General features: G+C 39.6%; 1 protein-coding gene across 1 annotated transcript in view; it reads left to right on the top strand.

Moving 5' to 3' along the window:
* CACNA1F (calcium voltage-gated channel subunit alpha1 F) overlaps nt 1-16761 on the top strand; it is a 365125-nt gene that overhangs the window by 154052 nt on the left and 194312 nt on the right. The window contains exon 12 of the mRNA XM_053695830.1: nt 6029-6055. Within this exon, the coding sequence (XP_053551805.1) occupies nt 6029-6055 (27 nt within the window). The remainder of the gene's footprint in view (nt 1-6028; nt 6056-16761) is intronic.

Below are 16761 nucleotides of genomic sequence, written 5' to 3'. Positions count from 1 at the left end.
GGTTTCTTTTGCTCCTCCTATTTGGTCTGTGATCACTATAGATGCAAGTCTTTCAGGATGGGGAGATATTTGGGGGTCTCTGGCAGCACAGGGAGTGTATGCTCCTTTGGAGGCAAGGTTGCCTATAAAAATCTTAGAACATCATACAATTTTCAGAGCTCTTCAAGCTTAGCCCATTCTAAAAGGATAATTTTTTCTCCATTTCCAGTCAGAAAATGTCACAGTCATGATCAATTTGGAGCAGATTTTCTCAGTCGTCTATTTCTTCATCCAGGAGAATGGTCTCTTCATCTGAAAGTGTTCAATCAGATTGTAGAGCTTTGGGGTCTCCTGGAGGTAGACCTGATGGCCTCTTGGTTGAACAACAAGCTTCCCAGATACTTTGCTAGGTCAAGGGATCCTCAAGCAGAGTTTGTGAATGCTCTGATAGCTTCATGTTCCTTTCAGCTGGCCTACGTGTTTCTGCCTCTGGTATTTCTTCCCAGAGTAGTTTCCAAGATCAGACAGGATAATTTGTCAGTGATTCTAATTGTTCCAGATCATTCTGCAGACTTTGGTTTGCGCATCTGGTTCAGATGTCCCTTTGGCCTCTTCCTCTAAGGCCGGACCTTCTTTGCCAAGGTCCATTTCTCCATCAGGATCTGAAATCTCTAAACTTGATGGCATAGAGATTGAACGGATAGTTCTTAGGCATATGGGTGTCTCTGGGTCTGTGAGTTAAACCCTGAATAAGGCTTAGAAGTCAGTTACCAGGAAAATGTATTACATGGTTTGGAAAACTTATATTTCCTGGTGTTTTGATCATGATTTTTCCTGGCATTCTTTCAGGTTTTCTAGAATTTTGCAATTTTTACAAGATGGTTTGGATAAGGCTTTATCCGCCAGTTCTTTGAAAGGTCAGATTTCTTCTCTTTCTGTTTTGTTTCACAAGGAAATTGCTAATTTTCCTGATATTCATGGTTTTGATCAGGCTTTGGTGTATATTAACTTCTTTTGTGATACTGGTTTGTTGCTGTTTTTAAGAAGAAAAAATAAAGGATCTTGCTTTTACTGGATATTCATGCTGGTTTATCTCATTGCTGTTGTATTACATTCACCAGTATACCAGCATTTAACCATTCATATCCCGTATAAGACCGCTGAGCGTTGGTCAGGTGATCACTTGATCATGGCGTCTAACATCAGGGCCGAAGACTGGGAGGTAAGGAGTGCAGCTGTAGCATGGACCAGCACATTGAGAGACATAAGATAGGTTAGACGGAAAGTCACTGAAACTGTCAGGCACAACTAAGAAAGAAAAAATGTGCGCAGCTTAGTTATATGGACCGCAACTGCTGGAATGTATTAACAATAAAAAAAATATGGTTGTTTGCAACAGAGTGGAAAGGTGAAACAAAATTTAGGAATTAGGCAGCTATGTTGAACCTTATCCCATATTGCAAAGTTTTAGTATACAGGCAGTAATTGAGCATATTCCCTATGGCTGCCACATGTGTCTGGGTAGTCACTGTAAAAAATGAATGCAGCAGGGATATGCTCAGATAAACCTGAGATTTAAGAGTAACAGAGAAAAAATAAATAGGCATGGAGAAAAATATGGAGTAGTGGTAAGGGTTTTGGTAGTATGGTACTATGATCATAGGAAAAAATAAGCAATTGCTAATGTGGAACAGAGTTACGGTAGAACAGCAGAATATCATAGAATATACAAATAACACACACATTAAGCAGCAACCTAGTATCTAAGCTGAGAGTCAAGCAGCATAGTAAAAATCAGAGACTGGCTTACCGCTATCAGAACTGTTTGAATGTTTGTTGCAAACACCGGGTTGTAATGGCGACTTGCCAGAGGGAGAAAGGAAGCACAGTAGCAGCTGGCTGATGACGTCACAGCATGAGGAAGCGGAGCTCCGTGAAGGGTGAATCCGGAGAGCGGTATGAGGAGCAGAGGAATCCGGCTAAGTTGTAGAGGTAGGAGAGAAGGTTACAAAGTAGCAAAGTCACTGAGGGAGCAGCAGGCAGTTAGGAGAGGATAGTGACAGAAATCCAGTTAGGTGGAGTACAGTAATCCAATAAACAAAATAGAGTGATTGATATCACGGTGAGCAGGCTCAGGATAAGGTTTGAGTCAAACTTCAATACTAAGCAATGTGTAAAGGCTGTGAGGGGCCTTAAATAGGCTGATGTTAATGGGAACAAGATGCTTTAAAGGGGTAGTACAGATAAGAAGTATGACATTATCCTGACAGAAACAGAGTGCACACAGGCGGCTGCGAGTGGACACCAAAGGAAGTTGACCACCCTGATATAATGCATCTATAGTAATTTGTGTGCGTTGGCTCACAAGTGAGAGGTGAGCACAGTGAATGTTGATTCCACGTGAAGCGGCTGTGTTGTTATAGTTACAGCTCTGATGATCTTGAGTTTGGGTTTTAAAGCAAGCCTCCACATTGTGCCCTGATGATTATTCCAAGTGGGACTGTTCATTAGCCTCAAAAAGGTGGGGTTTTCTTTATTATTTGGGGTGTATTAGCCTGTTATTAAACCAATTTCTCCACCTTGGAACTTGAACCTGGTACTGAATGTTTTGCAGGCTCCTCTATTTGAACCTATGCATAAGGTAAACATTAAGTTTATTTCCTAGAAAGTTTCTGAACTTTCATTTTTTTCTTGTGATTCTCATTATTTGTTTTTTCATCAAGATTTGGCAGTTTTAAGAACCAAATTTGTTTTTCATCCTAATGTTGTGTCCTCAGATAATCTAAGCAGGGAAATTGTTGTCCCTTCTTTGTGTCCTAATCCTAAGAATTCTTCAGAGAAACTTCTTCACAATCTGAATATGGTTAGAGCCTTGGGGGCCTATCTATCAAGCTCCGTACGAAGCTTGACGCCCCGTGTTTCTGGCGAGCCTGCAGGCTCGCCAGAAACAGCAGTTATGAAGCAGCGGTCTAAAGACCACTGCTCTATAACCCTGTCCGCCTGCTCTGATGAGGCGGACAGGAATCTCCGGAATTCAACCCGATTGAGTATGATCGGGTTGATTGACACTCGATTGGCCGCGAGTCTGCAGGGGTCGGCGTTGCACCAGCAGCTCACAAGAGCTGCTGGTACAATGCTGAATACGGAGAGCGTATTGCTCTCCGCATTCAGCGATGTCTGTCGGACCTGATCCGCACTGTCGGATCAGGTCCGTCAGACATATGATAAATAGGCCTCTTGGAGTATTATGTTGATGTTACCAAGGATTTCAGACAAACTTCATGTTTGTTTGTTCACTTTTTTGGTTATAATGAGGGCAGAATGCTGTTGTGCTATTTCTTTAGCTTCTTGGTTAAAGTTTTTGATTCATGAAGCTTACTTGAAGGCGCTTCAGTCTCCTCCTAATCAGATTACTGCCGACTCTACTAGATCAGTAGCTACTTCTTGGGCTTTCAAAGCTTCTATTGACCAAATTTGCAAGGCAGCTACTTGGTCTTCTTTGCATACTTTAACTACGTTCTACCATTTTTATGTTTTTGCTTCCTTTTGGTAGAAAGGTCCTTCAGGCTGATGTTTCTGTCTTGTTTTGCCTGTTGGTTGTTTTTAAGTGCATGGAAAAATAAAAAATATATGTACTTTCTTTTTAGGATTGTGGATTTGGTTTCCTTATGGGGAAAAAAGATGTTTCTTATCCCATCCTATCTTTTTATTACTTGTGGACTCTCCACAGCTGTGGTATTGGTTCTCAGGAGTAATGAATTGTGGACTCTTACCACCTTTATGAAAGAAAACACAAATTTATGCTTCATTTCTTTCATGGTGGTAAGAGTCCAAGAGACTCCACCCTGTTTTTTTGTGATTTTTTTTAATGTTATGGCTCTTCTTTTTTCCCCCAGCTCCTATATTGTTTGCTCTTTATTTCTTTTCCTACCTTTTTTTTCTTGGCTATACGTCAGACTAACTACTACTGTAATGTCCCTTTAAACTGGGTCCTCCCTTTAACTCTCCAGCCTATTTTACCTCACTTCCCCTCAGTATTCTGGTCTTTTGCCTAGAGTCAGCCTACCTGTCAGTATTACTCTGAATCCCTGGAACTTCAAGCTCCTTTCTCACTATTTAGTGAACGCTATTTTGTCACTTATTTCACCTGCATACTCCATCTGGATTACAACCTCTGACCGACCAGTCATCTACCTACTCCGCTGTCTGGTGGTCACGGACTCTGCCTCTAATTACCCGGATTTACTACACAGCTCTAACTACCTTTCTGTGTCTCAGCCCGTTCCGGAAGTCTCTGCATATCCAGTCTGCTCCGAAACGCGGGCACTCTCTCACAGCTCTTCAAACTCATCTCTCAATACTTCTACGGAGATCTCTGAATTCAGTTGCAGCTGTTCAGTGCACGATCGCTTCCAACATAAAGTGCATCAGTAACTGCAAGTACTTTTTACCTCTCATACTGGTAATATTCTGATTCACTGTTTGTATCGCTTTCGTCATCATTCCACCTGTATCGCTGATTGAGTCGAGTTATTTCAGCATATTTCCTTTGAAGCATACTTTTGCTCACTAACCTAAATCAGTTTAATCTGAACTTTATACAATCCAAGATCTTATACTCTGATTCATATCTCTCTGTATAAGAATACCATTTTCACTGTATCAATTGCTGATTGTTGTTTTCCTAAACTTGTTACAGTCTCGTTTTAGGATTCAGCTTATTTCAGCTACAAACAAAACATTTTCTTAGGCGTTCCTCTAAATCTGACATAAATCTGACAACTACAGAGGTGGGAGAAGTTATATAGAGCTCTTGGGGTTTGGGAATCTTTGCCTCCTCCTAGTGGTAGGGAAGGTAATTCACTAGAGTAATTGATTGTGGACTCTTACCACCACAAAATAAATGAATTTATCAGGTAAGCAATGATGTTATATAATCTCTCTCTTCTCTCTCCCTTCTCTCTCTCTCTCTCTCCTCTCTTCTCTCTCCTCTTTCTCTCTCCCTTCTCTCTCTCTCTCCTCTCTTCTCTCTCCTCTTTCTCTCTCCCTTCTCTTCTCTCTCTTCTTTCTCTCTCCCTTCTCTCTTCTCTCTCCCTTCTCTCCTCTCTTCTCTCTCCTCTTTCTCTCTCCCTTCTATCTCTTTTCTCTCTCCTATTTCTCTCTCCCTTCTCTTTCTCTCCTCTCTTCTCTCTCCTTTTTCCTCTCTCCTCTTTCCTTTCTTCACTTCTCTCTCTTTCTCCTCTCTTATTTCTTTCTCTCTCTCTCTCTCTCTCTCTCTCACTCACTCCTTCTCTCTCTCTCTCTCTCTCTCCTCTCTCTCCTCTTTTCTTTCTTCTCTCTTTCTCTCCTCTCTCTCTCTCCTCTTTCCTCTCTCTCTCTTTCTCTCTCATTGTGCTGGTGGGGGCAGGCGAATATTGAGTTAAGTGATGTGGCTGGGAGTGGTTAGCGGTAAAGTGCAGCTTCAGGTCCAGTGGATTAGTGAGTTAAGTGCTGTGCAGGGCCATGACTTAGGGGGTTAAGTGCTACATTGAGTCTGGCAGTCAGGGGTCAGTAGAGCAAGGGGTTTAGTGGTTAGGTGGTTAAGCGTGGAGACAGGTTAGGGTGTCTTTTGCACATCTACTAGAAAGATTCCATTTAATTAACATCAAATCTCAATAACTTGATCTGTGCTGTCTGTTGCCTAATACACCTGTATATTTGTAAATGATTATAATGTTGTATTAGATTTGATGATTCAAATCTAATTAATTTCAGTGGTTTATTTAAAGGTATAAGAGGGGATCTCTACAGTCCCCAGAGCCGGATTCTTTTTGTAGTTACCATACTGAATTTTACCGGTTTCTGGGGATAGGCTGTTTATAGAATCAGTGCTTTGTACCTGTCTTAGGGGCATTTTACTAAATACATGTAACACAGAGATCTGATGTTTTCACAATATTGATGGAGAATAAAAGAACATATAGATTTGTGCAGATTCTTCTCTCTATGTTTTAAGCATTGTCATGACCTTTTTGTTTTCTGTCTGTAACAGATTTTTTTTGTGTTACAGGAGCAGGTTGGGCCAGACTTCATGCTGGTGAGTACTGTGTCTGAGTGATGCTGCAATAATCTTTAGATATTGTAGGAAAAATATATCTTGGGGTCTTGATTGGGTTGCCGGGTGTTTTTTTTAAGGTAATGGCTAGAATTGTCACGAGACACTGTTTGAACAAAAATTAGAACAGTAAAACCCGTGTATTCGCTGTTTCAGTTTCTGCGGTTTCACTTATCCATGGTTGACCGCAGTCCATAAATTCATCATTTAAATTGTGCACGGTTCTGGGTAACATGATGAAATCTTGTGTGGTCCCGTTGCTCGTCACTTAGTAGCCATCTCAGTTATCAGATCAACTCTCACGGTATTGCAGTGCTTGTGTTCAAGTAATCCTTATTTTGCTTAATTCATATAACTTTTATTATTATAATCGTTCTATTTTATTATTAGTTATTGTTGTTAATGTCTTATTGAACTTATTTATAAAATAAACTTTATCATAGGTATGTACAGCATGTACAGTATATAGAGCATGTACAGTATATACAGCATGTACAGTATATAGAGCATGTACAGTATATAGAGCATGTACAGTATATACAGCATGTACAGTATATAGAGAATGTACAGTATATACAGCACGTACAGTATATACAGCATGTACAGTATATAGAGCACGTACAGTATATACAGCACATACAGTATATACAGCATGTACAGTATATAGAGCATGTACAGTATATACAGCATGTACAGTATATAGAGCATGTACAGTATATAGAGCATGTACAGTATATACAGCATGTACAGTATATAGAGAATGTACAGTATATACAGCACGTACAGTATATACAGCATGTACAGTATATAGAGCACGTACAGTATATACAGCATGTACAGAATATAGAGCACGTATAGTATATACAGCATGTACAGTATATACAGCATGTACAGTATATAGAGCACGTACAGTATATACAGCACGTACAGTATATAGAGCACGTACAGTATATACAGCATGTACAGTATATAGTGTTCACTATTATTTGAGGTTTCAGGCATTCACTAGGGGGCTTGGAACCTAAACCCCGCAGATACGGGGTCCTTCTATACTGAAATGGCACAATATTCAGTAGATACATTGCAAGAAAAACAACAAAAGAAACATCTCATTTATATGGCAAGAGTTCAAAGCTGTCTCAAGGCAAACACAAAGCTTGTTTAGCTGCGTTGCAAGAGAAAGAAACAGTGTGGGCTGAATTGGTTTGCAAGCATTTTAGCTTTTTTAACTTAAAAAAAAAATTAACCAAATCATTGTTTGGTGGGTCAAGTGTAATCCCTGAGAACTGGGAATCATAGTCCCATGCATCAACCAGGCCCAATATCTTTTTAAAGCTGTGTACGAGTTTATCTTCAATTTTAGTATTTTTATTATGCAGGGTTCTTCTCCGGGTGGTTGCCTGGTTAATGAAATCTGTCCAACTTCTACTCTCCAGAATTAGAGAGACAAGCCCTGGGAGGGCTTGATCTCTCGGTCCTACCCTTCACCCCCCCCAGTGCCCCGCACGCGCAGCTTAAAGATAGCTTCCTCTATAAAGACACATTAAGGGCCTGGCGACTAGCCCTCAAACATGTTGGCCGATGCTGTGTGGCGTCTAGAATGATTCCATTGCGAAACAACGCTAGCTTCCCCCCAGGAACAGATTCCTCTCCCTTTGCCATGTGGGCCTCCAGAGGGCTAGGCTCTGTTGGAGACGCTCTAGACCTCTCTAGAAAGTGCATTAAAGCTTTCACTGATCTTCAGACTCAATTTGGGCTACCACGAGCCCACTTCTATGCATACCTACAATTGAGACACTTTGTAGATCATCTGATAAGAGGAGACCCACAATTTTGGGAGCCACATGCATTTGCCAGAACAGTGTCCTCATTTAAATTAGGCAACTTTTCCATTTCGGAAATGTATAGAACGCTTTTAAGCTCCATTGAATCTAAAAACATAACCATGTTGGTTGATAAGTGGAGCGGGAGTGTGGAGAGGGAGGACCTCACGGAATTAATCCAGCAAAGTGTGATGTGTGCTCGGAGAGCGACTTTATCCATGTCTCTAAGAGAATCCCAGTTTAGATTACTACACAGGGATTACATTATCCCTCAAAGATTGACCAAGTGGAGATCCGGGGTAGTGAATGAATGTAGCAAGTGCAAACTGAATAATCCAGACTTCCTCCACTTCTTTTACACATGCCCAAAGGTCAGACAGTTTTGGGGCAAGGTTGCCTTTTGGATTACGAGTGCCATTAAGCTTAGGGTCCAACTAGAAGTGGAACAGATATGCTTCTTGGAATGGCGCGATCTTTGTTTCAGAGATACCCTCTTACTGAATACTATTATTTTAATCGCTAGAAAGACCATTTTAGGTGTCTGGGCAGAGAATACTGGCCCTACCTTCAACGCATTCAAACATCGCATACACAAACAGCTGCTCATTGAACAGCTAGACACTAAACTGGATACTAATAGGAGACTTAAACAGTTCATACTCAAATGGCGACGGTACATTGAATCGCTGAGCTTAGACTCCCAGAGACTAATCCTAAACCCCTTTGCACATACTGAATACATGCTGACAGCATCCTTGAGAGGCGAGTGGGGATTCTTGTACCAATCACGTGGCGGTGGGGGAGGGGAGAGGGAAAACATGACCATATAAACATTTCCAAGTGATTCCAGGATCCTACCCACTACAGCCTTCTCCCCTTTCCCTTCTTCTCTTCTTTTTTTTTTTTTTTTTTTTTTTTTCTTCTTTGTTATTATTTCATAGAGCAGGTACTATGACTATTACAAGTCATGCCAGGAACCCAACAGATAATTTACTAAATAAAGTTGTAACAGTTAATTAATGGATGTTTAAAAGTTCAGTTAAATAAATAACGTTCCCCAAATAGGGGAGGAGGAAAAGAGGACAAGAAAAGATGGATTAAGATCTAACTCAAATTGTTGTTTTACTGCTTATTGAAGGCATACATGTATTGGATGAATATTACTTTTGTCACTACCATATCTATGAGTTTGAATTGTATAAGTTCACATGTACTTGTAACCTTCTTCTTGTTCTCAATAAAAATAGTATTTTAAAATGAAATCTGTCCAATGGTGACTGTTGAGCTATCCTCCCTAACTATGAGTGATGCTTCAGTAAAGAGCTGTAGCTGGGGCTAACATCTGCAATTATCTGTGTTGGTTCTGTATACGTTGCATATACTGTAGGGTTCATTAGTAACTTTAAAAGAATGTAACAACCTTCATCATCAGTGCCTTGCTTTTGTATGGATATTTGTAAAGCCACCACCTTCTTTCATTCAGTGCATGGGGTGTAAATTATGTCGCCCACTGATTCTTCCTTGTTATTTCTGTGTTCTAACTTCCTAAGGCAGTCATATGCGTCTTCTGTAGGAGAGCAGTGTCTGCTTTAACCCCTTCACTACCAGGACTTTCAGAGAAGAATTTGCCCAAAATACCGGAGAATTTTTAGCATTTTTGCTATCACTCCATTTAAACAGAAATAGAGCCTTGTTTTTTATTTATCTGTCAAAAAAATATATATTTTATGATTCAGATAGAGCGTGCAATTTTAAGCAACTTTTTAATTCACTCTTATTATCAATTTTCTTCGTTCTCTTGCTATCTTTATTTGAAAAGCAAGAATGTAAGCTTAGAAGCTGGCCCATTTTTGGTTCAGCCACCTGGGTTGCGCTTGCTGATTGGTGGCTAAATGTAGCCACCAATCAGCAAGCGCTATCCAGGGTGCTGAACCAAACGTAGGCCGGCTCCTTAGTTTAGATTCCTGCTTTTTAAAATAAAGATAGCAAGAGAACAAAGAAAATTTGATAATAGGAGTAAATTAGAAAGTTGCTTAAAAATTGCATGCTCTATCTTAATCATGAAAGAAAAAAAATTGGGTTTAGTATCCCTTTAAGTAGACAACCCAAGGTATTGATTTAGGCCCATTTCGGCATATTTCATGCCAATATTTCACAGCCAAATGCAATCATATAAAAATAACTTTTTCACAAACTTTGGGTTTGTCACTGAAATGATTTACATACCGCTTGTGTAATCATGGCACAAATGGTTGTAAAAGCTTCTCTGGAATCCCCTTTATTCAGAAATAGCAGACATATATGGCTTTGCCATTGATGTCGCTAATTGCAGCTGTGCACTTCTGGCTCTAGTGAGCGGGTCTGTGTTTTACCTAAGCGCATTGGGCACGCTGTCTAGTCACAGCGTGCCTGATCGCGCCATTAAACTGAATGTAGCTCGCTCCCGCTACCAGACAGCGTGATCAAAGCGCTTAGGTTAAAAAACAGACCAGCTCAGTAGAGTAAACATTATTTGGTGGGTTTACTGGCCCTTTTAACGGCATCTGCTGTCATATGGAACCGGAGTACTCTCTTTTTTGATGTTTACATAAGTATAATCCTTTGTGTAAACTAGAGCTGTAGCCAGTGTCTAAGATAATATTATTTTCTAAAAGTGCAAAAAGTCTTCTGAATCCATGCCTAATCTTTACTATATATGTCTTCTACTCTCAGGTTTCCATATGATCTGTACAAGATATATTTGTAGTTTTATTTTTTCTTTCTTTGCTATCATCGTGAAAGATAAAACCAAGTTTTAAAACTCATTCTATTTTCTCATGTTATTTTGTATTGTAATAGGTTTATAGTCCACTAGGTGGTAGCAAAGGTCCAAATACAGATCCATAAGTGACATATGTGAGACTATAATAGTTTTTTTCCTCTTGTCATGTATAACAATAAGATGACAGATAATGCTCAACATGGATTGCAGAAGTTGCTTAGTTTTCTCTAGCAGACTTATGACACAATGTTCTAGAATCACTGGACATCTATACATAAGATGCCCAAGAATAAATGCTGCGCTTCAAGAGGGGCTCCTATTTACTATTTAGAGTTCTACCACTATAGACAGATTCATTTAGTGATATATATATAATTCTTATTGCTGATATATAGTGAGTTTGTTTGATTTTACCTATATTCTGGGTCCAATAATGACCCTTATGTTTTCTCATAGTCCTCTTCCCCTATTTTACCCCTTTTAACATGTTTTATAGATTAGGTGACCCAAACGTGGCCACATATTTTCATTAGGGATGCGTTTATTTCCTTATTTATTTCATTAGAAAAATCTGAGGTTATTATTTACTATTGGTAAAATTCATAGGGGTAGATTTATCATAGTGTGAGCGGACATGATACGATGTAGCGTATCATGTCCGCTGCACATTGATAAATGCCGACAGCACACGCTGTCGGCATTTATCATTGCAACAGCAGTTCTTGTGAACTGCTGGTGCAATGCCGCCCCCTGCAGATTCACTCGCTGGATAATTTTAGACGTGCTTTATTCTGCACAAATGACAAACGTGATGTTTTGAGGATGAGAGTGAAACCTGGGTAGCTCTTGCTCATTGGTGGACAAATGTAGCCACCAATCATTAAGCGCTACTCAGGGTGCTCAACCAAAAATGGGCTGGTTTCTAAGCGTAGATTCCTGCTTTTTCAAAAAAGATACCAAGAGAACGAAGAAAATTGATAATAGGAATTAATTAGAAAGTTGCTTAAAATTGCCTGCTCTTTCTGAATCATGAGCGAGAAAAAAATTGGGTTTCATATCCCTTTAAATTCCTATGTTCACTTAGAAGAAAATGTTCTTTTTATTTTTGAATATATATTTCTATATACAGTTCCTACTATGGGGCCTGTATTTTTAATATAGAAATGCAAGTACTGTAAGGTGATACAATTATAAATCATTACACATTTCCATGATATAGCAGAGGGGTGCACTCACTTCTGTTATATACTCTCAATGCAACAAAAGTCAGTACACGTTTCATTACTGAGATTCAAATCTTTTATATATTTTTAATAATTTGTATGTGCACCTTTATTTGTGATGACAGACTCAATCCTCCTCGGCATGTAGTGTAGTAATTTCCTACATTTATAAAGAGATGCTCTGCCATTCTTTAGAGACAATTTGTTTTCAGATGCTCTTTGCTTGAGGGGTTGTATTTCTCTACCTTTCTTTTTCAAATACTTCCAAGGTGTTCTAATGGATTCAAGTCAGGCGACATACTTGGCCAGGCCACAGTTTTTCGCTTTTTTCATCTATAGAAACTCTTTCATGATTTTGGCAGCGTGCTTTGGATCATTATCATGCTGACACATTCTATAAATGTCATCTCCCTAATACCTTTTGCACTGATGCAGCCCCATATCATCACACTCCCACCTCCCTGCTTCATTGTTGGGACTATCTCTTTCTAAAACATAGTTTAGAATATAGGGGGCGCCAAACAGTCTATCAGAAGAAAGTCCTGTATATAATAATAGATCTTGTAATGGGTATAGGACAAGGAAATGCAGCTCTCTTCAATCACCCATTTCCGTGAGATGAACAAGTACAGAGTCTGTTAAACAGAAAAAGAGGAGCTTCCATGTGTGTATCAATTAGCTACGCAATCCTATCCCAAACTGATACTTCCCAGCTCCCAATGTACTCACAAGAGAGGCAGCACTCTGGAGTGCTGTTGGAAACAGTCTCGGGTCTTGCAGAGCCCCAGCGCGCTGATCTCCTGCTTGCTGGAACAACAGTAGGCAGGTTCTTTGTGTGCTTGTGGATCATCAGGCTACACAGTTCCACATCCACTGGTTATCAGTCAGCAGGCAACTATTATGCAATGGTGTGTTTCAGATCATATAGTTCAGGCAAAACGAGGTGATTAAAAAACACACAATTTATTTAAACTGATATATAAAAACAATGTGCAAAAATAGTGTGCAAATACGCTACACGTTTCTCAGCCCTTCTGCCGTTTCTTCATGCCTCAAAGAAAGACACATTAAAGGGACAGTCTAGTCAAAATTTATCTTTCATTATTAAGATAGGAAATGTAGTTTTAATCAACTTTCCAATTTACTTTTATCATCAAATTTGCTTTTTTTCTCTTGGTATTCTTAGTTTAAACTAAACCTAGGTAGGCTCATATGCTAATTTCTAAGCAGTGAAGGCCGCCTCTTATCACATGCTTTTTACATTTCTTTTCAACAGAAAGAAACGGAAAGTACACGTGGGCCATATAGATAACACTGTGTTCAGGAACAGGGGGTTATTTAAGATCTAGCACAACACAATGCTCAATGCAAGACAATAGATAATAAACAGTCACGGTCACGAGATCAGGGGGCTGGAAGAAGGTTCTTAGATACAAGGTAATCACAGAGGTAAAAAGTGTATTAATATAACTGTGTTGGTTATGCAAAACTGGGGAATGGGTAATAAAGGGATTATCTATCTTTTAAAACAATAAAAATTCTATTGTAGACTGTCCCTTTAAGTGGAGTCCACGCGAAAATAAGTCAGCTCTTCTCTATAATCCAAATCCAGGTCAAGCATCAGACGAACTGTCCCTAAAAGGAAACAAAAAGGAGGCACCACATTTTATAACCCTGTTAATGCAAGTAGGCTAATTATAAATCACAGGTGTACTCAATTTTATTTCAGTGATTTAACTTGTGTGTCATTGATTATCGGTGTATTTACTTTTGTTGCATTGAGTTCCTACTGTGGTGCCTGTATTTTTTTTTATAAAGTAAAACTAAACTGTTAGTTTTTAATTTTACCTAAGAGCAGATACCCTACTGTTCAACTTAGAAGTAATGCAGATACTGTAAGGTGATACCATTTTGAATAAGTTGACATTTAAGTGATATTGCACATTGGTGTACTCACTTCTCTTGTATACTGTATTTTTTTCTAATGGTAGTGAGAGGCCACAAGATCTTACTCTTGGGAACCACATCACCTGGCCACAAGGAGGAGACAAAGACACCCCTTACCAGAGCCTCAAGCATCCCTGCCACCTCACCATCCCTCCCAGTATTTCTTTGCCTTGTCAATGAGAAGGCATGGATAGAGATGCTCCTGAAAATTATGAAGATTTTCAGGATTTAATTCCTTACGTGGACAGTTCCTGGAAGAGTGGGAATTACTAGTTCTGCTAGTGCATTATTCTTCTCCTTGTTGGAGTCACAAGCTAGCCACGTGTGTCGCAGGGAAGTTCCTTAGCCTCCTCCTGTTTGGCCACTCTTCTGTTATCTGTCCTACGCTGTTTGCTACAGTTCAGGACAGATTAACTGCAGATTGTCTGAGGAGTGGGACTGGATGGGGGTAAGTACTACTTCTCTAACCCAGTATACCTCACTACTGCAGATGGCAAGTTAATCCTTAATTTTCTTGTAGGCAGGTTTGTTCACAGACACAGGTTTGTGCACAATGGTATAGCAGCCTGGAAAAGCAGGGGTTACAGACACCTATTTGGGTCTAACACAATGGATGGTCACTTAGGGGTCTGGCCCTTTAAATCCTCTGCCGGGTATGATTGTTACCCTCAGTAATCCAGTCACTTTATTTTATCTCTGGAGCACTGAGGTTCATGAAGCACTCTTGGCCTTAGCCGCTTTACTATTGCGGTGGTGGAAGGAGACGTGACTGTCTTTTGTGCCATGTACGACAGATTAACGTGCTCTCTGCCTTCTTCCTATTCTGTTGTGGCCGCATCCTGGAGATGTTGCGCTTCTATCACTGTGCCCTTTGCACTGACCATACAAAGGGTCACAGGAGGGGGATACAATCTATATGCCAGAGCAGAGGGATGTAATATACACACATATATAAATATATAAATATATCATTGCACTTATATATATTGCTGCATATAGAGTAGAATCAGGCTTATACACTCTCCTACAGGGGGACTACTAGTAGAGGTCTCTGTTAGGGGAAAGGTGACTTTCTCGGTGCTAAAGTATTTTTACACTTTTAACTCTATGTAAGGTTGCCAGAGGGATGGAGAAACCTGGGACTGAAACCACTGATGATATGTTCATTGAGGGCAGTCCCTCAAGCATTATACCCTCAATTGATAAATGTTTACTGTGCAAGGCTGTCACAGTTTGTCCACCTGCACATCTATGTAGCTCATGCTTAGCACCAGTTCTACAGAACCATTTGCAGGGTCCAGGTCCATTTCCTAAGGCGAATCAACCGCCGGTATATGTTACCCAAGGTGGTATAACAGAGTTTGCACCACAGTTTAAAGCTTATATTTGGATTGAATAGACGCCATATATCATTTAATTGCAAAGCGGTACAGAAGTTTTTAAGTGGTTTTATTGTTGACCTAGTTATTTTTCTCTTTTTTTGTCGCTATTAAAGCATTGTGATATGTCTATATTATTAAACACTGTGTTGAAATCTCCAACAACTATTAGATTAGAGTCCATAAATTCATATAATTTACTTTTGAGAGCCACCCAGAAATTCACATCTAGTCTATTGGGGTCGTAAACATTGCAGAAGACAAATACTTTATCCTTGATTAATGCTTTAATTATAATATATCTCTCATTTGGATCTATGGGGTCAATTGCGGACGGACATGATACGATGTAGCGTATCATGTCTGCCGCACATGGATAAATGCCAACAGGGTATGCTGGTGCAATACCGCCCCCTGCAGATTTGCAACCAATCGGCCACTAGCAGGGAATGTCAATCAACCCGATCATATTCAATCGGGCCGATTGCTGTCTGGCAGAACTGAAGCAGAGTGGGTCGGAAGCAGCATCCGCTGCTTCATAAATCGCCCTCTATAGCTTAACGTATAATTTGATATTCAAGATTACAATGAAAAAGTATTGCCACTCCCCTTTTCCTAGATGCACATGGCGTAGCTATAACCTCCTGTACCCAATTACATTTAAATTTTTTCGTTTTCTACTCTGAGTCTCTTGGATTAACGCACTATCTGCCCTGCTTTTTTTAAGCGACATCAAAATTCGTTTCCGTTTTATTGGGCTAGTGATACCCCCAACATTCCAAGACACCATTTTAATTGTAGCCATAAGCAATAGTGGCAGGGGGAGCTGATAAAAACGTAATAAAGGAGAATCATACTAAACCCCAGAGATGGAGAGAGAGGAATATAAAAAAAGAACAAAAAAAAAACAGAAAAGGGGAACACTGTTTTTGAAATTAAAATACATACTTTTAATTTTCTTTTAATATCTATTAATCAAATTAGCTTAAAAACAAAGAGAAGAATTAATTGCCGCTGGGATCACCAATTTTTTGTAGAAATTCCAGAGCTTCCTGACTATTTTTTAACATGGTTATTTTGTCATTCATAACAACTTTAATAATGGCTGGATATATCATTCTAGCAAATAAACCTGCAATAACAAGTTTGGTACAGAAAGGAGCCATTTCTTTCCATTTGGCCGATGTTTGTGCAGAGAAGTCCTGGAATAACAAGATTCTGATTTTGTGCAATTTCCAAGCTTTTGTTTCCTCTATATGCTCATAAAATAGATATCTTATCTTGGAAATTTAAGAACTTTATCATAACAGGTCTTCTCTGTACAGTATTATCCGTCCTTGATTTCATTGGGCCTGTTCTATGTGCTCTCTCTATTAGAATATATCTTTCTTGAGTAGTTATACCCAATGCTTGTGGAAATGTAATAGAAGCAAAAAACATTAAATCTTGAAAGGCAGCGCTCTCAGGCAGGCCTATAACCCTGAGGTTATTCCTGCGAGATCTGTCCAATTCCTCAATCTTCCTGCTAATGTCTGTTATTTGATCACCATGTATT

This window comes from Bombina bombina, chromosome 12 (assembly GCF_027579735.1).
Source record: "Bombina bombina isolate aBomBom1 chromosome 12, aBomBom1.pri, whole genome shotgun sequence".
Classification (NCBI taxonomy): domain Eukaryota; kingdom Metazoa; phylum Chordata; class Amphibia; order Anura; family Bombinatoridae; genus Bombina; species Bombina bombina.
Note: the sequence above shows the minus strand (reverse complement) of the source record. Positions and strands in the feature narration are given on the sequence as shown.